The sequence below is a fragment of the Odontesthes bonariensis genome, chromosome 17 (assembly GCF_027942865.1).
Source record: "Odontesthes bonariensis isolate fOdoBon6 chromosome 17, fOdoBon6.hap1, whole genome shotgun sequence".
NCBI classification, from domain to species: Eukaryota; Metazoa; Chordata; class Actinopteri; order Atheriniformes; family Atherinopsidae; genus Odontesthes; species Odontesthes bonariensis.
In genome coordinates, this window is record NC_134522.1 from 18,560,890 (window position 1) to 18,587,287 (window position 26,398).

General features: G+C 42.7%; 1 protein-coding gene across 8 annotated transcripts in view; it reads left to right on the forward strand.

The window, feature by feature from the left end:
- The first annotated feature begins 774 nt into the window (after positions 1-774).
- Positions 775-26,398, forward strand: part of meis2a (Meis homeobox 2a) — a 76,774-nt gene continuing 51,150 nt past the window's right edge. For 4 of the 8 annotated variants that reach the window (XM_075488137.1, XM_075488140.1, XM_075488141.1 and 1 more), the window contains exons 1-7: positions 776-1,487; positions 1,983-2,209; positions 3,732-3,873; positions 4,197-4,247; positions 4,651-4,701; positions 5,224-5,373; positions 13,330-13,444. In XM_075488137.1, coding sequence (XP_075344252.1) covers positions 1,476-1,487; positions 1,983-2,209; positions 3,732-3,873; positions 4,197-4,247; positions 4,651-4,701; positions 5,224-5,373; positions 13,330-13,444 — 748 coding nt within the window. In that variant the 5' untranslated portion in view covers positions 776-1,475. Of the gene's footprint in view, positions 1,488-1,680; positions 1,775-1,982; positions 2,210-3,731; positions 3,874-4,196; positions 4,248-4,650; positions 4,702-5,223; positions 5,374-13,329; positions 13,445-26,398 lie in introns of those variants that run through there. The other 4 variants (XM_075488138.1, XM_075488142.1, XM_075488144.1 and 1 more) reach the window with 2 other exon arrangements.

The following is a 26,398-nucleotide window of genomic DNA, read 5'->3' on the forward strand; positions in this document are numbered from 1 at the left end:
GCTCCTCCTCTAAACTTCAATCTCCTCGCATGATTGATGATCTTGGGGAGCTTTGATAATTGACTACTCTGAGGTAAGGCACGGGTTTCCATCAAGAGAGGGGATTGGACGAAAGAAACGTACAAAATTACTTTCCCCACAAAAGCTTTTTTTTTCCTCTTGGAAAAGTTCATTTTGGGCTTAGAGGGGTGCTGCCTGCCGTTTAATTTGCTAAAAAAAAAGGAGCAGAGTAATAATTAGCTGCAAGATTAGGAGGTATTACTGAGATGTTAAGTATGCACACCGGCTTATAAACACAAAACAGACAACAAGTAAGCGCTCATGCATTAAACCCAGCATTCATATTTCTTGGCTTTTTTTTGTTGTAGGTGACTTAAAACAGTTTATTTCTCTATCACTGACCATATGGATGGTTGCGAGTTCAATTATTACTTAAGAGGTTATTTTTTTCATTGCTTAAAGATTTGGGTGCTTAGTGCGTAATTCCGCTTTGAGATTGTCTTTTTTTTGTTTTAAGCGTAAATTATAATTCATGCACCAAAGTTCAGTCTCTGTTGTGTTTCATTCAACTCGCAGCAGTCTAAGTGTCCGCTCTGTCTCATTACACCTCCTCTTCTTTCTCTTCAGGACTCTTCTCGGCGAAACAAGGAATTGGGTGGGAGTTGGAGCTTGTGTTGCTTTTAGCTTTGTTACCCCCAGTGTGGAGTTGAAGTCGTCCCTGTGCCTCGCATATACTCTGCATATCACAAGATTTGGTCTCTCCTCTCTCTTCTCTGGAGCTGTTGTAGGACTGGCTATGGCCACCACTACTTCCGGGATCCGTCATTTCATTCGCCCACCGCTCAGCGCTGCGAACTGACTCTGTTTCTATAAGCAAGCTAGCAGCCAACCTGCCAACACTCGCTGACACTCACTCATCTCAGTCTCGCCAGATAGACGAAATACCTACGGGGGGAAAGAGAAGAGAGATTCGAATCGCAATCTTTTCATTTTTACGGCTTTTTACTTCTTTTTTTTGTTTGTTTTTTACAGTGATAATAAAACAAGATAGCGATCTGGAGGCATTAAAGGAGACGCGGACTTGCGGGATGAAAACGGACTAAAAAAGATTCGTCCTTCTCTTGAACATCATCACCAACCGTCATTCATTCATTACCTTGACAACCTCTGGCTTTGATTGACAGCTGGAGTGGCAAAAAGCCATGAGACACGACAGTTTAGATACATGCAGGTTGTTGATGGGCCGATTGTAACCTTCACTTTGGCGCATTTTTTTCTTTTTTTTTCAAGGAAAGAGGGAAACCAAGAAAATTTGCAAAACTGCCTGATGCTACGATTTCAGCTGAACCACACTGGCGAATAGGACAATTCGCAAAGTTGGTTGAAAGAGGAATCTTGCCACTAAATCACTTTCTAACCGGGACTGGGATATTAAATATACGGACAGATTCAGGAGTTTATTGGAGCGCAGCCTGATGGCGCAAAGGGTAGGTTTTAAATCTCCAACACTTACCTGTTCAGACCCACTGTAGGGAGGCCCTCGTATCGCTACCCTCTTGTCGTGTGCTGGCAAATTTACAAAGTATTCATATCAAAGCTGCTATATTTGACATTTTTGCAGCGCACTCACTCTCCAAGCGAAGTGACAGCCTCTGCTCTTACCGACAGCCTCCACAGTCGTGGAGCAGTTTCAGAGGAGACTCCAAACTAATTCGCTCTTTTCACCCACGAAACTCTGCGAACAGAGGGGAGCGACTAAGTTGTAATGTTTCTGGTAAAGACAGAACCGTGTAACAGATCCAATATCGCACACTTTTGACACTTTTTCTGCCCTGGCTGCAGCGTGCTCACCCAGCCAGCGGCTTAGTAGATTTCTCCTTTTGCGTGTTTTCAGAATGAGACGGCAAGCTTTTTGTACTTTTCACATTTGCTGAAAAAGTAACCGGTAAGTGCGCTCACTTTTGCTCTAATTCTGTTCCCAGTACGATGAGCTGGCCCATTACGGTGGGATGGATGGAGTCCCGGCGTCGATGTACGGGGACCCGCATGCTCCCCGGCCGCTTCCCCAGGTCCACCACCTGAACCACGGACCGCCGCTGCACGCCAGCCAGCACTACGGAGCCCACGCTCCTCACCCAAACGTTATGCCCACGAGCATGGGCTCTGCTGTCAACGACGTTTTAAAGAGGGATAAAGATCAAATTTATGGGTAAGGTTTGCACGGACTGAATACGCGTCCAAATAGGTTTCTTGTTTTTTTTTTTTTTTTCCCCCCTCCTGAAGTTTTCATCTTTTCTGTAAGTTTTGTTTTGTTAGAGTTTCTCTCCCACCACTCATTTTAAACAGTGTTTTTGTGCAGATTTGACCGCAATTCGGAGCCCCATTGTTGGTTCGGGGAGTTTTGTTGATGTGTAATTTTACACTCATTGTACAAGGCATCGTCAAGCCTGCAGTAAGTAAGAGCCTTGAGCTTGTAAAATAATATGGAAGCTCAAAAGTCCTATCTCGAAAGTGGCAGACTGCTGGGAGCTAGAGTAAAAATCTATATTTTAACTTGATAACATTAGTAACAAACTCGCTTCAATATTACTGCCAACTGTATACCAACATGGAAAACAAGATGGACTAATTTAATCGCTTTTGTTCTCGCCTGAAATGTTTTCATGAATTGTTTTCAGTGGCACGCTCACATACACACTCACTCTCACACACACACACACACACACACAGATTGCGTTACAACGCACCGTGTGTCTTCTTAAGTCCACTTTCATAAGATAATTTCCGAACAGAGCAGGAGAGGGCAAAACTTAAAATATTATTACAGCTATTGGCCCACTGATGCGTCCACAGAAAGTGCTATAATCCACAGATGTAATCTGGGCGGTAGCGTGGAGTAAATCCACCTCAACCTTTTTTTTAAATATGTGAAGCAAAGTTTACCCTCGTTCATACTCCCATAAATCTAAATGAGAGAAATAAAAGAGCCTAAAGCCGATTTCATGACCCGAACGCTTGTCCTGGATGTATTTTTTTCTTGAATTATAATTTACACAGAAAAATGACTTTTGATTGTCTTACGATGTTGACTTACTGAAAGTTCATTTTGAACCATGTTTAATTATGTAATGGGTTAAAGCTGTAGGCCCGTTCAGAGGGGGCACATTAAACTCTCCGGTGAGGAACAACTGCAAAATTATGTCATTTTTTGCAGACCGTATATTTTCTTTAAAAATTCCAGTGACATCTGTCGACTGTGTCGGGCGTGTTTTTTTTTGTTTTGTTGTGTTCGAGTTTTCGTGACTTCCCGGTCGTTCTTTCTTTTCTTTGCACTGCAAGAAATGTCAGCCTCGACCAGTGAAATTATATCACGTTAAGCTTAAAAAAAAGGCTCAAATTTTCCCAGACATGGAGTGAAAATATTCCAGATGCCCACTCTGACTTACTTTCAACTTAAAAAAAAAAAAAAAAAACACCCCCATGGAAAGAATTGACTTGATGAAATTGTTGTTGCCCGTGTTGTCTTTGAGTTGTTGCCACTTGTCCAGGGAGAGGGAAAATACAAAAGAAAAGTATATATCTTATCGTTTTGTGTAAGATTTTAAGAGTTGGAAGTTGGAGAAATGGAAGAAAAGCGGACACAGATGCAGGTTAACGGGCCATTTTTTGCAGTGGGCATTATGGAGCCGTTGTTGCTGCTTGTACTCAGGCTGTGTTTCCCCCTCTTGCAGTCACCCTTTATTCCCACTGCTCGCACTGGTTTTTGAGAAGTGCGAGTTGGCGACGTGTACTCCGAGGGAGCCCGGCGTAGCAGGCGGCGATGTCTGCTCCTCAGACTCCTTCAATGAGGACATTGCAGTGTTTGCCAAACAGGTCACTTTTCTTTCTTTCTTTTTTTTTTTTTTTTTTTGCAACACGATAAATGCATTTTACTGAATGTTATGGCTGCGTTATGGCACGCGGTTTTCTGCCTCCTTCATACATATTTGCGCAGAGAAATTAAAAAAAAAATAATGCTGGCAATATATTTGTGTGTTCATTGCAGAATTTCCTCTTAACTCGCGAGTTTGATTTATGAAATTTTAAGATGTGTTATCTGACTACAGTCAGGGCAACAAAGAAAAAAACAAACAAACAGACAAACATTCCTGTCATTTCATGCCGCACTAACTTTGACATTTGCTGTGTTATTTTAGGTCCGAGCAGAAAAACCTTTATTTTCATCGAATCCAGAGTTGGACAATTTGGTAAGCGCAACTCTCTGTCTCTCAAGATTATCTCGCCATGCTCTCCGACAATACTCTGAAGTGTGCACAGCAGCAAATATGTGAACACAGGGTTTAAACTTCTGCACAGATATCAGATCCGTGTTGATGTGAAGCTGCGTGACCACATTAGTCTTTGCTGTCATTTTTCAGGCTTCTCATCTAAGACCTTTGCAGCTCACCGGTGTTTAATTACTTATCAGATTATGAGATGCAACTTCTTTTTTCCTTCACAGTTGGCTGTTGTGCACTCCATACTGTTTTGATGATTCTTATTTGATCATTTTGTACAAGTGTGAAAGAAATTTAATATTTTCAATTTGGTCAAATTAATTGTGATAATTTATTAATTAAAAATTTTTTTTTTTTTTGCTTTTTCTTTCAGATGATTCAAGCCATACAAGTATTACGGTTTCACCTCTTGGAATTAGAAAAGGTAAATTTTATGAATATATAGTCTTTTTCTTTAACCTGTGGCGAGCGAATGATGCCATCTTGCGTAAAAAAAAAAAAAAAGAAGCTTCATACTGATGTTGTCAAATGTGCATCAAATTCTGTGCATTGCTGTAGTTATCAGAGATATCTGAAATGCATCCGGAAAGCATTGAGAAAAAGTTTAAAGATTTTAATTTGAATAAAATATGCTGTTTTATGAAGCCAATAATTGACGCGGCTGAGGTAATTATTGATGAAATATGTCAGAGCCTCTGTGCCCACGTTGCACATTGCTATTGATCCACAGATTTAGTTTCAGTCGCTCATTATCTCGCCAGCTTACGGCATGCTGTTTATTCTTTGCCGTTCAACTTGTTGCTCTGGTCTCGGGAGAATAATAAGCACTGCAACAATTTCACTATTGTTTCCTCGCTGCCGATAATGCCCCTTAATTGGAGTTATTCTTTGACTGGCTGAAGCGTTTCCCCATCCTGAAAAGGTGTTTTTATTTTCTTCTCTATAGGTGCATGAGCTCTGCGACAATTTTTGTCACCGGTACATCAGCTGTTTGAAAGGAAAAATGCCAATAGATCTAGTTATTGACGAACGGGATGGCAGCTCAAAATCAGATCACGAAGAACTTTCGGGATCGTCGACTAACCTTGCAGATCACGTAAGTAACGCCACCTTTATTATATTCATAATGCGTGACGTGCTGTTTTTGTTCATGTCTGATGCGGATATGTATGCTGCTGGGTCTCTATTTCCACATGCATCTGACACATCAAGCATTCTGTAGAATAATCAGAGTGTTTGATGTTTCTCATAAAGCCAACTTTGGGGCTACTTAGGGCTTCTGCTTGACCCTGCTGCGCCGTCAGTAAATAGAGCATGCTCTGTTCTGCAAGGGAGATCTGCCGATCGATGTTCTGGGGTCAAAAGCTACATGTGATACAATAGACTGAGTTATTGTTTTAGTCTTTTGATTAGGAGCAGTCATGTGTGCATAATGCGTCCGTGCCTGCTTGTGAGTGCTGGAGATTTGAATGAGCGTGTTTGTGTGCGTGTGAGTAAATCGCTGGAGCGCATTATGGAGCGCTGCACGTTGGGAAAGAAAAAAGTGAGGCAATTATCTGTTACGCAGGTTTAACGTTAAAGCAGGGTATCAGTCGTGTAAGCTCTAGCTTTGGGCCAATATTTAAAAAGAAAAGGGCTTCACATTTGGGGCTACGCATGGCAGCTTGATATGGCCTGCGCATGGAGCTGTGGATTTTGCTGAAGAGGTGGAGAAAGTGGTAGCCTGCACTGAAAGCGATCTCAGAGCTGAGGGGTTTACCAATGTCAAGTTCACAAGCCAGATGATGGCTCGTCTGGAGGCCTTCCATTGCTGTTGATGTTAATGTGTTTAATTGTTTCGTATCGATTGCCGTGTGGTTTGCTCTGCAGTTGCTTTCTCCTCTGCTCCCCCGTTTTATGGCCGGAGGCTCCATAACGCTGAATTCAATTATATGCACCTGAAGTACAGTAGCTTTAAATTTGAGGATCGATTCTCTAGTTTAAATCGCGCATTTTCGGCGTAGTAAACAGAGAATATCCGTCTGGTGTATGGGTTGCGCTGACAGCGTGGTACTGAGTTGATATCTGTGAATTACTGCGTCCCGCACGCCTGTGATAGAGCTGTTAATGTTTTGGTGGGAGTAAAAATGAGCGGCTACAGAGTAACAAAGTGACTGGTTAATATCTGTGCAGCACAAGGCCAAGCCTATTAGGAATTAAAGCAGATTTAAGTGTTATGCAAAGTCTCTGCGCTACATCTGTTGGGTCTGGCCATAGGCCTAATAGTGGATTCCCTTTGGATGCCCGTCGCCTGCACTGGACCACGCAGCGCGCGGCTTCAGGTGAGCTGAGCTCTAGTTAGTCCACACAGGGCGATGCTGGGTTTTCAGAAACGGTCAGAAACGGCAACACTGTGATCCTCCAACACAAGTGTAGAAATGAGGCATGCTGTTGTTTATATTGGAGAGATTAGATAAACTGGCCTGTTTAGTTTCATGGCAGATGGTTGATACTCAAGCCAATTTCCGATGGAGCCTCCAACGCTCAGACACCAGCTTTGTCATCGCTGCTCTTGTAAGAAATATTTTGATAATTAGAAAATTAAATGTGCCAATAAAGCAAATAAGGGGCCGCAATAAACAAAGCAGGTTGCATGACAGGCTATTTATCTTGGAGTCGTTTGGACTGACCACCTAATTAGGCATTTAAGGTTTGAGGGATTTATTTCACTTTTGTGGCACCACTGAACTTTTTATTATACCCAACTACTGGCCTGAATTTCTCTAAAGCAAAGGAGAGCCCCCCCTCCTTTTTTTTATTCCTTGTTTGCTTTCAGAGCCTTGTTTGAAGTGAAAGGGAATTTTAATAATGGTTACACCTTATGGAAACATTCATACCCCAGATTAATAGTTCAGTTTTAAAAATAAAGTACCATACAGTGTGTGAGAACACGCGCCCACTTCATGGTGCTTGCGTTTTTTTTCTCTTTAAATATTTGGAGAAGGTGCAACTGTTAAGGTGATAATGTGTTCAGTGAGAAAATCAGCAGTAATTTCCATAATTGACAAGAGTGCAGCCACAATTCACAAAAAAAAATGCATTTGGTTTAAGAACTGTACTGCTGAATGAAAATAGTTTCTGCCCTAGTTGTCTTTCTTTTCCCTTTTTTAAATTTTCCTTTTTCACTTGTCTTGGACTCTGTTTTTTTATTATTCATTTCTGTCCTTGTCTCATTGAGGAGAGGGAGGCGGTTTGATAGTTAGATATGCTAATTTATTTAGTTAGAATCTCTCACGTCCATTTTTCTTTGCTTTGATATGCATTTTTAATATATAGCCCTGGGCTACATCTCGTTTGGAGAAAGTTGGTTTTTCTGGAGATGATGAGGCTCTTCACTGAGAGGGAGGCGGCACCTTGAGCTTGTTTTTATGTATGTCTCCTTCCTTTTCTGCCTCTTTCTTTTGCCCTCGTCTCCTCTCGTCTCCCCTCTTCATACCTGATAGTAGAGCATAATAAGCACAGTTTTATTTACACTTGAATGCAGCACTGTCGTGCAGATGATTGGATTATGGTATAGTGAGAGCAGGATGAGGCCTCGCTGACACTGTTGATTTCCCTTATTTGCTGGCAGTGACTATCTCAACCATGTAGCCCACCCAAGGCTTCCTAACTCATTGCCAATCCTCACATTGACTCCATCCTATTTAAATGGAGGGAAAAAAGATGTTGGATTGCACACAAAGAGAGATAGGGGGGGAAAAAGACACAGAGCTGTGTAGTTTTGTAAATGGCTGGTGTGTGCACTTGTCAATGGTTTGCTCTCTTGTCTTTTAATTAATGAATAAAATTTCTGTCTCTTCTGTGCTACATCCAATTAGGCAGACAAATAGAATTAACAGTGTCTGAGTACTATCTGTTCTAATAAATTAGCCTTTGTGTCTTCTTGTGCCATTGTGCCGCTTCTTCAGTCAGTCTTACATATCAGCAGAAGGCTATTTTTTCCCTTTATGCATATGTATTACATTGTTGAGAATGTCTTTGGATTTCTGCATGGTTCCAGATTTGTTATATAGAATTTCTGCAGTATTCACAGTCCCCGTTGCTTTGTTTTTGAGAGCTTTCCTCGGGGAGTTACACTAGTTCCCATAGTTATGGTGTAGCATATCTTCAAACTGCATAGCTAGAAATGGAGGGAAAAGGAAAAAAAGCCTTTTCTGTTCTGATTCTCGGTTACAGGTTCGGGGTCCTGTACCAGATATATGGTCAGATGTGGTGATATCAGGTTCAATCAAGTAAATGCAATCGTTCATCTTGAGCCTCAGCAATGATTTACAGTGTATTAGCAGAGATAGGTGCTCAGTAATGTCCTGTCCTATTTCTGTACGTCACCATGCACGGTGCAGCCCTCTGTCTGTGGCCAACGAGCCCTCAAGCCACGCTGGTCTGCTGAAGCGTGGAATTTCTCCGTTTTTGAAATGGTCTAATTCTACAAGCTTTGCTCTCCTAGGGGAACGACTACGTTTTGAACCTGATGAAAACTGCTGAGTTGGGCCGCTCTGACTGTTCTGCACAATTGTTTTGTGAAGTTTGGATGTCTGGCCATACATTTCTGATTTGATTAGTGTTCAGAGGCAGGGTCCTGTTGGCAGGCATGTCTAATCATCACGACTGTGGCTGAAGAGAGGCTCTGCTCACTTGTTGCATGTCCCACCCTCCCCTCCCTTTATTCTGAAAATGACTGCAATGAACATTTCCTCACTAGTCATTTTAGGATCATGAAATACTTGTACATTTACTTAGATTGAAATACAAGATATAGAGTTAACGACTGAACGGGCATAAATTTACATGCTAATTTGAAAACCCATATATTTGAGTTATTTGCTACAAGGCATAAATGAAAGCAGAATTATCCATTATGAAATGTCAGTCTTATATTGACATTTATATGCCATTTCATTTTTTGAGAAACATCATTTTGATGTATGGCTAGCCTATGAATCAAAGTAGCTTTCAAATTTTCTCATGATAATCTCTTCTTTCTGAGGACATATTTGCATATTTTGTGTGGCTCTCAACAGAGACTTCGCCCCAGAGAAAGTTTTCAAGCTTAAATATGATCAATTTATCCCTCTTGTCTGTTAAAACATGCCAGGGTGAATTATTAGCTGCTAAATTAAGGACTTTTTATATTCCAGATAATTGAGGGTGTTGTAAATACTCAGGTGTTCAATAGATGCGCACCAACATTTTTTCTGAAGTAGTTGCGTATAATTATGAGCTTAACCCAGGAAAAAATTGTGTGAGGAGTTTTTCTTTCTCTGTTTGCGCCATGCGGCAATATGTGTCTTGAAATGTCAGCTCGCCTTGTGATTTACGATCCTGTGTGCTTCTGATGTGTCAGCAATTCTGTACATGTTGAGCACAGAATCCCTGTAGCTGCCTGTCACACTGGTAGTACAACATAAACACACACCCACAAGGTTAGCCATTCTCAGCCTACCTTACGCTGCTACTACACAGACAGATTTCTTCCGTTCCCTCCAGGTTTCGAGGGAATTTGAGGGAAATTCAATGACGCTGCTAAATCAATTTTGTTTGAAATTCCTTGGGATGTAGACAGAGTGCAGTAAGGAAGGCAAGATTGTGCCAGGCAGGTGTTTGTAAATGAGAAACAGGGGACATGAGCAAAAAAGACAGCAGCATTCTCCTGCTCTCCTGTGGCCAGGCTGCACTACAAGCCTTCCTTCCCATATTGTCTCCTGCTTTTATATTAATTACAACTTGTATTATCAGCCGCCAGTTGCTAACCCCAGCAAATAGAACAGGCTGCCCCTAGAGACCGTGCTTCTTTTGTATCTAACTCACTATCTAGTCCTTTTGTGTACATTTGTGTGCTCGTTCCTGCCTGCACATATATGTGTATTTGCTTGCTAGTGTTCTTCTCCTCCTCCTGGTAACACTGCTCTTTAACACAATTAGTGAAGAGCATGGAGTGAACCATGTTTGACTCCTAATTATGCCCGGCTTCAGGGAATAGTCACATGGGCTACAGGCCTTTCTTTTTTCCTATCTAGCCTCTTCCTTTGTTTTTTCGAGGACTCCTTGTGTAGGTTGAGGAAGTCTGTTTGGATGACAGAATTTTCTTTTTACAACTTGTTTGAACTTTATCAGACCCACAGGGTTTCTGACAAAATGGTTGTGTGTGTTGCACAGTGTCTGATGATGCACCCGCCTTAGCTCAGAGAGGCGCTTTAAATTATTCATGCAGAGGAAAGGCTGTTGCTTTTGTCGCCTTGTGTTGCGTGGAAAGTTAACACTGTTGTTTTGATATTCGCTGTCTTGTTTTGCCGACAATGTTATGAATGAGCCATGGTATTAAAAGGTATTAAAAGAAGAGAGTGCTCTGGTCCTAGTATCCACTGCATTATTAATATTATTATTTGGTCACAGAAAGTGCTGCAGACCTCCTTTTGCTCTTTAAGAGCCAGACTAACAAATCTCTAACTACATCCCAGCATACAAGCACATTAAATCCACAGGGTAGCAAATCACAGCAAAATATCATTCCCTTTCACACCATTAGCTGAGGTGTCTTTGAATTTAATTTAGTGCCAGCACCATTAAAAATGACACATTACTCTGCAATGATAGCTAAATTAAGTCCTATCGATTCCACTGTTGCATTAAAGCCATACTGTGGCCGTAGCTAAGAGAACAAGTGTGTATGAGAGCGGCACGCATAGTTTTTCAGGTCTGCTTTGTGCCTTGCCGGCAGTGGGTGTCTCATCGTGAGGAAGTAGTACCCACTCATTTTCTTCTCTTAGAACAACAACAGCTCGTTCTGAGAGTACATAGCCCAGCTCTGCTTAAATACATAATGCATTCTGGGAGTCTGGGATTCTTACCTCTCTTTCTTCCTTCCCTCCGTCTGCCATATGACAGAGACAAGGGGATTGATGGGCTTTTCCCACATTAGTGATTTTACTCAGCCTGCGCTGTATTGAGAAAAACAGAAAATTACTATAACAACAGACCCTGTTCCCATGTGCTGATCAGTAGTCCAGGGAGTGAAAACATCACAATCACCTATCCCTTTCAAAGCAGGGACACTTTTCTCTTGGCTTACTAAGGAAGGCTAAAACCCACGCATGGGCTATTGTTCACCCTGTCTTCTTACCCCTCTCATGAGTAATTCTCCAAGCTCTTTATCTGATTGCCATCCGGTGAACAGCTGACGCTGAGAGGGCCTTGAGTGGAGCGCAGGGTCTGAAGGGTGTTGTGTGTTTCTGTCTGCTGTTTTCAGCTTCGAGCTGTTTGAGAAAACAGCCCGCCTTCCCCAAAAAACAAGCAGATAAAAGGGCCTCGCTCACAGGCATAGCAGCAGCCTCGCCTCCGCTGCAGAACAAGCAGCAGCACATCAGGACTGTGAGCCCAAGGGACCTCGGTAGCAGCTTGTCTTATAGCCTTTATTTCCCTGCGAACCTCCATTAGTCTCCAGGCTCTATCCTGTCTGTCCTCCTCCAGTACAGCTCACTCTGACTGGGGTACCAAAGCAGGCAGGCAGGCAGGCGGGCAGGCGGGCTCCTCTGTGGCGGGGGATAAGGGAAAAGAAGTTCATCAGGAACTCAAGTTGGACAAAATGGTAAAAATTGTCTTTTTCTTGGAATGTTCTGTGGGGTGTTCATTTTCCCTCTACTTTTGTATGTATGTATTTGTGTTTATGTGTGTTTGAGGGAGAAAAAAAAACACACAGTGGGAACTGAGAAGTGGGTTGAGGTTTGTGGGAAGCCTTGGTGAAGGCCTGTGTTTGTTTGGCTTGGGTTCTGCTCAAGGGGCTGCTTCTACCGGGCCCCAGACAACGTTGGACTCGCACTTGCCAACATTTTGTCATCATGCTCAGGTGACATGTTAAATTGGGAAAGACTATCTAGGGTCTACAGCTATGAGTCTGTATCAACTCTGTGTGTATTTGATTGAGCCTGTGTGTCTGCGGGCACTAGTGTAGTAAATGACGTGATCAGTCTGTCTCTCTAAAGCCTGAATGGCAGAGGAAATTCCACCTCTAGTCTGCCTTCATGTGGCACTGATAAAGCCTTTCCTGTACAGTAGAAAATCCTGTTTGCCTGTGTGCACTCAGAGGGCAGTGGGAATGCCCAGGAAAGAGAGGAAGAGGAGGGAAAAAAAGGCACAAGGAAAGGCAGTAAAGAAGAAAGTTGCCTAAATAGCTATTCATTTGTTTACGAGAATGTCTTTGAAATGACCCAACAGAAATGCAACACTTTTTCAGAGTATCTTTTTATATGTAAAAGTGCGTGCGCACGCACGCATGTATTTTTTTTTTTTTACTTCTTGCTCTATTATGTCATTAGCATGTGTGGATGAGTGTATTTCTGCAAGCTTTTGTAGTTGTGTGTGTATGTCTGTGTGGGTGTACACACATTTTTGGCAGATTAGCAGGAGAATCACTGTCATATCTTATTTTCATTTCTGACAGTGGTAATGATTAATGGCAGCTGTGGTTGTGTTTGGACTTTTTACCTCTCTATTTCTCACTTGACACGGAAGTCTCAATTGGTTATGGTATAAATGAACAGCACTGGGCTCTGCCATGTGTGTTTAGACGATTATTCACAAGTGCTCTACTTGCAGCTCTCAAAATCAACCGCCACATTAACTGTGCTGTGTTTGGCTCTCATGCATTAATGAAACACTTTGATTACAGTGTTTTGACTTATAGCCAGCTGCATTAGAGCATCATCTTACTTCCTTCCTTCCTCATCTATGATTATTGTAGCTTCTTTGATTGTCTTCTAGTTTGGAACTAAGAAGTAGGGCTCTTCTCATTGCCAGGAGAATGTAAGCAGGCCAAGGACCATCACAGCGACTGTAGACACTTACAGATGTCACTCTCATGTTTCTTGCAAACTCATATGGACTTTTTCTTTTTCTGTGGTTGTCCTCTACCCTCTTCTCTCTCTGCTCCTGCCTTGTGGCTTGGATGGGGAATGTGATTGGATGCACGGATGGATGGATGGATCCCACGCTCGCTTTCTCCCTTTTTAAACTTCAGAACCCAGCTTCCTGGAGAGACCACGATGACGCCACCTCCACACACTCAGCCGGCACACCGGGGCCCTCCAGCGGGGGACACGCTTCACAGAGCGGTGACAACAGCAGCGAACAAGGTGAGCCTACACACTCACACATGTGGATACATGGATGTCCATGTGCACTCAAGCAATAACACATAAACATACATATATATCCATGTAGGACACATTAATCCTCATGCGTGGAATGAGTTGCCAACACTTCAGTTTAGCTGTGTCTAATGTGAAATCTATAGTGAATAGATGCCTCTTTACACATGCCCCAGACCTTGCTTTTACACTTTGGATTATCCCGTTTTTTGACTCCCGTCCATGTAAACACAGTCACACCTAAAAATGAACGTGCTTATCCACTGTAACACTTGGGCACAACTACTGTAATGCATGAACCTTGTAAAAGGCTTTCCAAAATGTTGCTATTTAGAGAGCTGAACAAAGGCTGGTGATTAATTGTACATTTCTGCCAGTTCTTGCTTGAATTTAAACCATATCAACTTTGCCTGCACAACAGCCCATAATTATGTCTTGCTGAGTCTTGTGTTATCTTGCACTCGACCTGCCAAACAGTAAAAATGCATCTAAAAACAAATGTATTTGAATTCATTACAGATAGTGTGTTTAAGCCACAGCTGTCTGCCTTGCATTATTGTTTCGGCGTGTATCAGCTTTGACATGTAATTTGGACATGTTGCTTAAAATGTGCAACTGCTGCTTAGACAAAGAGAACAGACGATGAGCACCTGACCTCTCTTTTTTTCTGTCCTCGCCTTGTTTTGAATGCACCAATAGTCTCCTTCCACTGGCGGCAGAGTGTGTGTTTTTTGTGTCTCTTTCTCTATATGCCCTCTGGCAATGTCCAGAGTTTTTCATGGAATTTCATCACACTTTCTACACACACAAACTCGCTCAAGTACACACGTTCACCAGCACACTTACCGTGTGAACATGTCTGTTGTGTCTGTTCAAGGCTATCGTTTTGCCAATAAGCGATCAAATGTATCGATGGGCTGCGTCCTCTGTGGTGCGGGTGTTTAAATCATCTTCTCCTCTCTAGACACAAGCAGCAGTTGCAGCTTTTGTACAATTATTGACCACAGATTGAGAACCGTAGCTGACCTTTGTGGTTGGCTGTGTCAGTATCAGTTGGATCACTGGCTGTTGTCAAGCTAGTAGGAATAAGGAAGATAATGATAAGCTTTGATTAAGTAACAGGTGCATCTGATAGTATAGGCATAAGGAAGAGATGGTGAATTATAATGTGTTAGTTCCAGATTTTTCTCTTTTTGTTTTCCTTATTGAGTTTATACTGTGAGTTATACTGAGTTTGTACTGACAGATATTGAGCAACATTAAGTGCAAATCACACTGGGCTTACTATCACGCAGCATACATAGGGCACTCGTGTTAAATGAGAGCCATTAACAATGAATAAACATTTTTTTAAAAAAGGAATAAAAGAAATTAAAAACATAACACAAAATCATGTCAAGAGTTAAATAAGGTCAAAAACAGAGTATGACAAAGCACAAGAATTATTTCTGCGCCGCTTTTTGCAAGAGCAGCTGCATCAGGGATGAAGTGCAGCCAAAAGATGAGGGGGGTATGAGAGAAAGAAATGCACTGCCTATTGATTATCTTACACACATAAGTACAAGTGACCTGTAATCCACAGAGCACTTATCGACTCCTTTCCCCTCCGTATCCAGTAACAGCGGATCAATATAGGCCAAAGACAGTTACGGTACAGCTCCATGCACTGGCCAGCGTAGACCTAGACTAGATCATGCTAAATGCAATGTTCAGCAGCTCATAATGTTTTATGATAAAAACTAAGTAAGCAGCTCAGGAAAGAAGCAGAGGTTTGAAACAGGGAGAAGGAAGAGTCATTCAAGTACAGAGGTTAAAAAGTAGAAAAGGTGAAAAAGTTGGCAAATCAAGGAAAAAAATCTGAGAAAAGAGAGAAAAAGGGAAAGAGACCAAGGGCAACTGATTTAATGGTCTAATGAGGCCGTCCTCTAGCCAGTTGTTTTGTGTGAGGCATGCTCTGACCTTTCGCTCCGCTCGGGAGCCCCGCCGCCTCATTTTTCACATTCTTGCAATTACGTTAACGCTTGAAGCGCTCGCTGACTCCCGACTCTGGCCCTTCCATACTGACAGAGCCTTCTCTCTCCAACCTCCCCACCTTCCCCTCCTCTCTCCTACTCTTTTCCACTCCACGCATGAACTCGCCCCCTTTCTCAATACATTTCAACATAAAATTTGTAGTCCGCACTCTCAAGTCCACTGAGAAAATGTAAAATGTGCTCTTCACTTCAGTAATGGGGTCTTTAACAGCTTGGCCCCTGTTAAAAGGGGTGACAATGTGGATCAGTTAAGGAAGACAGAATAGATGGGTGAGAGTCAGGGAGGAAGGGTGAGTGAAAGATTGCGTGAGACCCATAGTGCTCTTTGGTTCAAGCTGCCGAGAAAAACATCAAAAATTTTTTTTTTTGCAGTGTACCATCTTTAAAGGTTTGCTTTATTTTTGCCTGTGACTTGCAAAACATTTAGCTCAATAATAGATCCAGAAGCTTCCCTGTGTGGAATATAAGGGTCAAGCCTAGTCCTCTTTCAAATACTGAGGCATTACTGACAGTGACCAAATCAAAAGTTTTTTTTTTTACCTATTCCTCTGCCTTTGGCTAGGAAATAAATGTCAGTAACGCTAAATAACTTTTTTTATATTTCCCAAAAAGTACTGTATGTGTAAAAAGGACTCGAGATGGTCGCTACGAACTGAGTTTAAGTTTTTGCGTCTCAACTGTGAGCATTTTTCTAAGCCCGTGACAAAAGAGAAAAAAGGTCAACAAGTTTCAAAACATACATCGTTGCACACATTTTAGCATCAAGAAGTAAACCGATAAGCACAAGCCTTCTCATAGCCATCAGTAAAGGTTGTGACACAGAATTTCCCTAACAAAAAAAAAGAATTATCACCCCCTCAGGACCAATTCTGCCCCCTCTCTTTCTGCCTCTTAGAGAGTGACCTAGGTTCTGACTAGATAAACAAATATCAACGGTTAAGGGGAGATAGTTCAGAAGGTAACACGCAATAACTTCACTGGCTCTGCATGCACATCATTTTGATTAACAGTCCTTTGGAGCTCCTCCAAGCTTATCTAGAAACATCATAGAGACATCAGTTGCAGGGAGTTAAACTTGATGAATGTGCGTGCCTTAAGATAGCACTCGTTTCCTAGCAGGTGTCTGTAATATGTTAAACACTCAAAGTGTGATGGAGCAGTGTAGGGAAATACTCTGCACATTTGCCCACACCAAACACAGTAAAGTCAAATGCACTCAGTCATAAACTGCAAATCCCCAACACTGATTTAGCCTGGTAGGTAATGTTTTCCCCCTCTTCCTGAATTTGTATTTGTGTAAATCTGAGTGTGTGTGTGTGTATGTGCACGCCTCTGCTCCAGTCCACACTTGTAATTATTAGCTATGCATGAAGACCAAATCCTTGATGACATCTTGAGTGCTCGGCAAAGGAGCTTTCTGTACAGTTCCCAGATTCTACTGTAGATGGAAATGGCTCTACAGAAGAGAGGAGAAAGCATTTTGTACATTTTCTCAGCAATTGAACAATCCCTACGCTCTGTGGATAGACAGACTCCCCAGAGAGACTGAGAGAGGCGGAGATGGAGAGGAAGGGAGAGAAGAGAGGGAGAGCTTGAGTGTTCGGCTCCAAGGGAGCATGCTGCGCTTGATGGTGTTGTGGTACATTTGCGTGTGTGTGTGTGCATGTGTGGGGAGTTTGGTGAGCCCCCTTGGCCCTGGCTAGGGGCCCCACTCGACAGGGCCTTTGTGGTTGAGCTCACTAGCGAGAGGTCATTCCTGGTGGGGACACGATTCTTGGTGTCCCAGCATGAACAAGGCTTACTGAATTCTGCATTTTCAGAACCTTTGGCTTTATCTTTGTACTTTAACAGCAATGCTTCAGGCTTAAAATGTCCCAAAAATGTTGGTATAGACAGAAAGAAAGAAACATGTAACCACAACAGAAATAACACCACAATCTCTGCTAAACACAAGATGGAAGCCTTGTTACATTTTAGTAGCATATACTCCAGCTCTGGAGTGATTGGTGAGGTGTGTCGTTGTATATAAAATATATGGTTTGTGTGTGTGTATGGGCACGCATGTGCATGCGTTAGCTGGTTCCCTCTAAGTGCCTGTTAGAGTTTAATTTAGTGTAGTAATTAAAGCTGAACACTAGCCCATAAACAACAGATAAACAATAAAGCAGACCCAAGCCCTGCTGTTTCATGGCCCTCACTCCCAGCTGTTGGAGCACTGATAATTTTCACACAGTGCCCCCACCTCACCACAACACAATACCGAAGCAACAAGGGTGTGTATGTGTTGTTAAAGTGTGCACAAGTTTATTTTAGTGGGTGATGGCAGAAGTTGAACAAAAAAAAAAAGAAAAAGAAAAAGACATAAACACTCAGGATATGTCCACTTCCCCACTGAAAAGAAAACACAAAGAACCACAGTGAAGCATTCAGAAAGTGTAAGAGGAGCAGTCTACCTCAGAAGCCATTTGAAAAACTTGCTCAGCAGCAACAGATAAACATTCATCCAAAGGCAGCCATGTGGTGCATTCAACTTAAAACTTGCCATATATATTACTCAGTTGCAAGAACTGCATTTAACAGAGAACAAACTGAAGACAAACCAGCTTAATAAGGACAACAATGCCACAGTGTTTCTCAATATGCTACCGTGTGCAACTTTAGCCTTGTCCCTACATGTCAGCCTTATGTTAGTCAGGTGTTTGCTGTGAAAACAGTGCGGCATGTCTGTCCGATGGTTTGTTGGGAAGGGGCAGGGCCATTGTTGAAAGCTGAGAGGAGTTGCTGTGGAGGGGTAGAAAACAGTATGGAGGGGATACTTTCATGATCCCATTAGCATAAAAGAGGCTAAATTATTCATGTGGAGTGCTTAATCTATGGGGAAAAGTATAGTTAATGCACATAGTTTTAAAATGGATCTCTCTCTGCCTCTGCTCTAACACCAGATTCTTGCTAGATTCAGCATTCGCGGGCATTTACGGGAACGACTGTCACTCTCTCTTGCACACACACATACACACGCACACACACACACATACACACAGACATGGTATGTGTGGGCATATGTGTGCACTAGTTTAAGCACTGCTGCACTTGAGGTTGTTTTCTTCAAGCTCTATAGCCCATCCTCCTTTCTGTGTCTCTCCATATGTACATACACTTTCCCATCCTCTCCCCTTCTTTTTCCATTTATGCTTCCATCTCTGACTTTTTTCTCTTTCTTCCTCCCTCTCCCTCTTATACTTTCTCCCTCTTCTCTTTCACCCCTCTGTCTTGCCCTCAGTTCTGTAGACTACCTGGCCCTCATCCAAAATGTGATTAAAGAGAATGATCAGCTCCCTCAGCTCCCTCTTTCCTTCCTCCCTTCTGTTCTCTCTTCCTTTTTTTAGTCTCTGTCTTTCTTCTTAGCGTGTGTTACAGATGTAAAACCACGAAGGAGAGGCTCAGTATAAGGTTGCCTGCCACTCAGCTTCCAGCAATATAGCCTTCCCACTACAATCACCAATCACCTCTTGCCCCTCTGTCCACACTACAGCTCGAGCCTTTCCCACTCCTCTTCCTATGCTCTCTATTTCCCTCATTCTGTTCTCCTCCCTGTCCCCTCTGCCTTAACGTTGGATGAGGCCTAGTCCCTCTGGTCCATAATCATGAGCAGACCCTTTGCGCGACCTGGCTTGCCTGGCCAAGCTTGGCCAGGAACTGGGTCCTGCACAGCAGGAAAGGCACATTAACTGGGTCAGCCTAATGTGCAAACTAATGTTTGGAGAACATAGGGAAAAAATTACCCAGATTATTCTGACAGCAGCTGAGGAGAATGTCTGTTGTGCGCCATTAAGCGAAAGCTTGGGGGATACGTTTTTTCTTTCTTTCTTTTCCTTCTGTTTCTCAAGTAGACGAAGACCAGTTTATCTGAGAGTGAGTGAGAGGAAACAATATTGTAGGGAAGTAATCAGGACTGCACTACAGTAAAAAAAAAAAAAAAAAAAAAAGACTTTTCATTCACCCACAGGCTTTGGCAAAAAACAAGGACAGAGTGCAGTGCTGTTGTAGCAGTTCATTATACAGTGGGTTTACACACCCATGTTCCATTGCTGATTACACCAGTGCATGTGGTGATGATGAGGAGTGCACAGGGGTCTGATGTAATATGGCTAAAAGGGATTTGAGCACTTGCCCCAAAGGGCATTTCCACGTCCATTAATGCTGCCGTCATTGCATTTTCACAAGGACGACAGTGCTTCACTTCTTTAAAGGGAGAGAATGTTTTCCCAGGAAATTTTTTGTCTTGTTTCAGCAGGCTAGCCTGAAGGGGGTCAGCCAAGAAGTCACCCTTAAGAGGTGATAATCCAATCGCTCTAGCTCTCACCAGATTTGTTTTCCTCTTGTCTGGCAGTGTCTTGGTGTGTGTGTTTACGGAGAATGTACGTGTGCGCGCATGTGTGTGTGCAGTAGACATAGAATGGGAGGCACAGACAGCAAGATGCCACTGGTTTCTGTGTCCAACCCTGGGCCTCATTCTTGATCAGAGAGAGGTTATGGAGGCCAAGTCTGTCAAAAGCACACCTGCAGGGAAACTCCAAAAACCCTGACTGCCAGCTTACACAGGGCCGTTTAAGGTGTGCTTATTTGGAGTGTAACCCTGACTTCAAATGTCCTTTCCCTCTCTTCCCCTTTGTGTTTGACCAATGGCCCTTGTGCTCTTTTACTCTCTTTTCTTCCTTCTGCCTCCCTTGGTTCTTTAATCTCTCCCACCACCCCCACCTTCCCAATTCTCCTCCCCCTAATGTCCAAACCCCACATCACAGCAAAGGTCCCTCCAAAAAACAGCACGCGGTTGAGTAGAGTGGCTTAGCGAGGCTAGCTACAGCTTGTTCACTTGCTGTGTGGTTTTTCTCTTGTGTAAACCAGGGTTTACACACTGAAGAATATTTGGAACTGAGCAAAGCAGCTGTACCCTACAGGTAGTGCTTTAACATGCTGCCATCGTCCAAGAGAGTGGGAGGATGATAAAGGAAGTGTCTTACAATCCGGGTTCTTCCTCTCTGCTGCTGATTTTCACGCGCTCATCTTTCACATTTATGCAAAGCTTTTGAGGGCATTATGCAAGATAAGCTCATTTTCTAGTCTGATTCCCACTCTAGTACATGCTTTAATGACTCTTAAAGCCAAGGGCTGCTTTTTTAGGCATAAAAGGAGCCCCGCAGTCTCTCAGTTTCTATGTAGCCAGGGTGCTTTTTCCACACCTGATCACTTTTGTTCACCCATTTTATGGCAATTGGGGAGCAGGCAGAGGTGAGCGATTTGACAGTGGTTAGCGCCGTGAGCCCTAATGTTTATTGGAAGCGAGCGACTAATAATTTTTGATTACCCCAGAGGAGGTATTAGCCACGTTAGTCAGCAAGGATAATTTCTTATTTACATCCCTCAAGCAGTGAGCACTCTGAAGGAACACTGGGGCTAAATGCGCAACAAAACGAATCAAACATGCCAAACGAGATGCTCCATCCTGGCTGGCTGCAGGGCTGAAGCTGAGAAAACCTTCATTACGCATTTACCATAATTCATTTAGAGGGTTATCAATTTGCCGAATACAGAGGAGATGTTTGGAGGGGGGAAGCAACAGTGCCATATCAAATGAAGAAAGAGAAAAAGAAACAAGGGAAAGCGAGATGAAAAGAGTAAGATATTCAAGGATAGCTCAGTGCCTGGATTTTTAAAATGTTGTTCCAATTACACACTTTTCCATGTTCTGAGGCAGAACTTGCATGTTAAATAGTGCAATCTCTTCTCTGTTATCAGTGTTACACTCCGCCTTTTAACAGTGCAGAAGCTGATTACCCTTTAATGAAAGCTGTTTGGCTCAGGAATTCTGTTCTCTACAATTTTTGCTCAGATTGAGGCTACACAGAGATACTCTAGTTCAAATATTGCCTCTCTGTTCATTGAGGGTTACTCTTTGTTTGCCTTCAACCTTGCTTCCCCAAGGGTTTTTTGTATCCGTCTCTCAGTGTGTATTTCAGGACAGTTACTACATGTTTTCATTTTTCTCTCCTGGCAACACATAATGAGAAAGACCTTTTAAAGCATCTTTCCCTCCACCATCAGGCAAGGATGACTAAGGCCTCATTTGAACAATTGGAGGAAACTTATGGAGACGGGGAGTGTTTAAAGGAATGAAAGCAAGCAGAAAACACCACTATCTTGTGATAACCAGCGCTTTCTTTCATTATCCCAACGCAAAAAACTCCACCTTGGAAAAAGTGCACTCACTGTGTGGCTTCATTCAAAAATAAAACAATGAAAACAGAAAGGTAGGAAAAGCAAGACAAAACAAAAAAAAACAACATTTTACATTTCCCAAAGTGAGGGATAAAGCTGCATTGTTTAGTATGAATACTTACTCCCAGGGATGCAGTCCTTTGACAACAGTGTCTGCAGGAGACATCTGTGAAGCCTGACCTTGTGACCCCGGAAAGAATGCTCTTAAGTTGGGGGAAAACTGCCTTTTTTCCACTGCATCATGGCCTACAGGACAGTTTAGCAGCAGCAGCAGCAGCAGCCGCAACACAACAAACACAAGTACTGCAGTAACGCAACAGCACTAAATACAGTCACTGAAAAAAGAGAAAGAGGTGGAAAAAATGTGAAGTTATATTAAAGCAAGCAAACAAATGAGGAGATAATTTGAAGGGTAGAAAAAAAAAGAGCGCTAAGAAAATGCGAAAGGGGGAGAGAAAAAAATCTGAGGCAGATAACATGTAACAGAAAACATGGACAGACTTGGCCTGAATTGTGCCTCTCAGGCTTGGCTGTCTCTTACTCCTTTGGCCCCCCATGAGATCATTTTCATCCTTTATGAGTCAAAAGGAAGCCTGGTTGAAAATGAAAGGTTACACAAGCCAAAGCCCAAGCCCTCGGAGTGGGAGAGGAGAAGATCCCCGCTGCAAGGGCCCTGCTGCTATTCAAAGCACCTGCCATTGTGTGGGTGCTCATCCAGGCCCATTGTTGTGCAGAAATTAGTCGTGCTCCCTTTGGCTCCCTTCGGCTCCAGAGGCATGCGGCAGACCCCCTTGTTGTTTTGAGTCGAGATACGTGGTTGGATAGATGCATGGCCCCGGCTACCATCACCACTAGCTGTGGCCCTTTGCCCTCTCTCCCACAACACAGTATCGTTAGGTTTTTATTCCTCCAACACTCTCTCTTGTTCTCCTCAAGAACAATATCAGGCCAACATTCCTATAGTTTTATCTCTCTTTCTTTTGTACTCCTACTCTTCTTTCTCCTTTGGTGTATATGCTTATTGTTCTTTGGAGCACCCTCATTACCCATGGTTAGATTTTAAGGGCTGCTCTCTTTGATTTTGGTCTCGTGGGGAGTGAGTGGTGGGGTGGTGGGAGCTGCAGGGCTGGCCCAGCTCATAGGGCTCCCCAGCCAGCGTCTCGGAGAGTGGGCTTGGGGGTATTGTTGAGCTGGGTACCACTGTGGAGGCACTGGTGCTACCTTTAGTGCAGGGAGTGGATGTGAGGAGAAAATTGAAAAGTCAATCGCAGATGCCGCGCTGAAAAAAGGAAATAAGATACAAAAAAAAAGAAAGAAAAGAAAGGGTGAAACAAAAGGAAATGAAGGGCTTCAAAAAGCTGAGAGCTGCAGATCACTGCTAATTAAAAGCATCGGACAAGGGGCTCTTTTTTTCTTCCTCCTGGAACTCTAATGCTGCATATTAACTTGCAAGGCAGGGTGATTAACAGCTAATACTGTGAGTTAGGTCCATCTCACTGCCTGACCAACCATTACACGTGAAGGAGGATTGTCTTTTTAGAAAATGAAGAACAAACAAACAAACACAAAAAAATCACACTGAATTATCATGATCTTCACTGGACTACAGCTGTGGTTATGAGTTAGCCAAAACATGTAATAGAGCCATTTTCATAGCAACTGATTACATTGATACAAAATGTTCAAACTCTTTGCTCACTAACATATAATTACATCACAAACAGTAGCGACAGTAGGCATGCATGTAAGTAGGTATATGCACATATTTCTTTACCTTTGTTGGATTTGGACCTTTTTTGCATGATACATTATCATTTGTTCATACTCCCTTTTTTGGTTATTGAAAACTTAAGGATTGCAACAAAATTCAACTTTGGATGGATCAGCCAGGCAGAGTAGCTTTAATCTGTAGCAAGGCTGTAGCTCTAATTTGTATTTTTTTTTCACAGCAGTAATAGGCTCCTCTCCCACTGATCCTGCCATAGCAATTTCCACATGCCAACAGCTGTCAAGCCCCTAAAATCAAAATTAGCACCATGGAATTGGGCTTTAATGAAATGACCTGCTGGATTTACCTTAAGGAGCAGGGCAGACAGTCAATACTAGCCTCGTCAAAACCATCTCTCTGCCTGCTACAGTCCCATTAACGAAAGGAAATAGTCTCGAGTAAATGTATTAAGCACTACTTCCACATTCTAATTATATTTTTCCCCTTCTCCCTTCATAATTCATTCACTCTTTCATTAGTTTTTAATATTGAAAAAGGCTTTTAACTGACTCTTCTGTCTTCATGGGGTCACCAGTTATTTGGCATTGTGTATTAAGGGGGTGTCAGAAGAGTCCGGGTTTTATTATTAGAAATAAATGTAGTTCACTGCAAGGATGGAGGAAATTATGGAAAAAATTATGAAAGAAAATTGTGTAAATTTCCACAAAGGTTTTTCATGGTAGAAATCTAGAGTTATTTCCATAGTTGCATACAAAATAATAATCTTAAGGGTTGCACAATGGAATCAAATCTCTCGGTTCCCCCTTGCGTCTGCTTTCTATAAGAAAAGGTGAATATGTGTCAAGGCCCTGTGGAGGACGTTGGTCCCTGGTTATTGACTTGTAAAGGAGCCTTTAGGTGAAGGGTCTTGACAAGACTAGAGCGGCTGACTCTCTTGTAAAGCTGTATCTGATTTCTCTGCTTGTTGGCTGTCTGAAGAGACCCACTCCACCCTCTGCTGATCACTCTTATTCACAGCTGTATGAAAAATTCAGTGATAAAAAGAATTTAAGAGTAGTTTGACAAAACGAGATGCTTTCATTCTGTACACCATGATTTCATGCTAGGGTGACAATGGGAATGAGGGTGGAGGGGCAAAGGAAGCTTAGAAGGCAGTACTTAGGTGAAGGCACTGCACCCATGAATACATGTAGCTGGAACTCTTCAAATGTATGTTTTGGTGATATGTGCAAGATGGACAAACGGGTCATCTGCATTTGTGTGGGTGTGATTTCTGAAAAATAGCAAGGAAACATTTCAGGAAGAGGGTAAAGAAAGCAAGTATCAACCAAGCAAGATCCTCACTCAGATCTGACTAATTTATGAGTGTAAACTGCACTGACAGAGAGAAATAGATGCAGGTGAAGGGAGGAAGTTTTCCTTGAGTCTCTAGAGTAGGCCAACCCAAAGCCCTGAGGGGATCTCTTTCAGTTTGAACTTTATCAGGGGCTACGCTTAATCAATACGTTATCGGAAAAAGAATTAATTACTAAAGCAGAATAAAACAGCTGCATTTTAAACCAAGGATTCATCAATTCTGTAATCTCTTGGTTACAGCCCAGGTGTCAGGAGGATCATTTCAGCTTCATGTAATGAGGAACTGTGGGAGTTTACCCCAACCCTGTCCTCCTCCTCCTCCTCCACCACTCCACCATAGCAACCCTCCAATCAACAGACTTTTTTTTCCTTATCCCGATTCCCATCTTCTCGGCTGTGTGTCATACACCTGCAATGTTCTGTCTGTTTTACACTTCACTCTCCGTTGTCCCGTTTTTAATAGACCAACTCTATTCCACTCTTTTAAACCCAAACCCCCACCCCACTGCATTCCCACCAAATTCCTGTCTTTGCAGGGATGGGACGAAGGGGTATTAAATTTGAAATCTCTGGTGCGAAAGCTGACTGGAACGGGACGTTCCCGCTGCTGCAGCCATCAAGCCGGACATACCTCTGCTCAGGCTGGGACACCGCTGGTTTTGCTAAAAGGGGGGCGCAAGAGATGGGGATGGTTGGTGTAAGACTTATAAAATAACATGCCCCGCTTAGAAAGAAAACATAAATATCCTTTTTACTGCATGAAATCAACATTGTGTGACAATTAAAAAGGACAAAAAGTTGGAATGAAATTAATGTTTTTTGGTGAACTGTACTGGGGGGTTAGGGGAGGCCACATTGGAAGTATCCCTTGTGTCAAAATAACCTTGGCCGCTGCCACTGCCATCCACCTCTTAGAGCCCTTGACCCCAGCCCAAAGCCTGTAAACGGACTGTCCTTGACTTCCCATAATGGGGGATTTCAAGGCAGGTTGAGAAGGGGTTATGGGTGATGAATTGGGTTTTTAGTGAGCTCATTAGGAAGCCAAACAGAGTTTAGACTGGCGGAGCGGAGCAACAGTGCAGTAATCAGTTCTGCTCGCTTTGTTCCCTGCCTCCAGGACATTTGTGTGAAAAAAAAAGAGAGCGGGGAGGGAAAAAAAAAAACTTCATGGCATTTGGCTGATGAGAGGGCTGCTGAGCAGAGGCTACAATCTGATGGTTGACTTGTTGATTTATAAACCTTTTAATTCGTTTACTCTTTCAACTCCCTTGCTCTACGTAGAACCCCTCCATATCTGTTAAACTCTTCTCTGATGCCACTGTCCATCAGGTGTCTGTAATAAATCCAAGTTTTCATCCTCTTTATGTATGAAACAGCATGTTTGTTTGGTTTTTAATTGTAATTGAGGGTAAAGAGTGACTCCTGTTTTCATACATAGTCTCAAACAATGGAAACTGTTCTGAATCATGAAACCACAGCCAGTTTAAACAGGGAACTACCATATAACTGCTCTGTCTAGTTTTGGTAGAAGTCTTTGATATACAA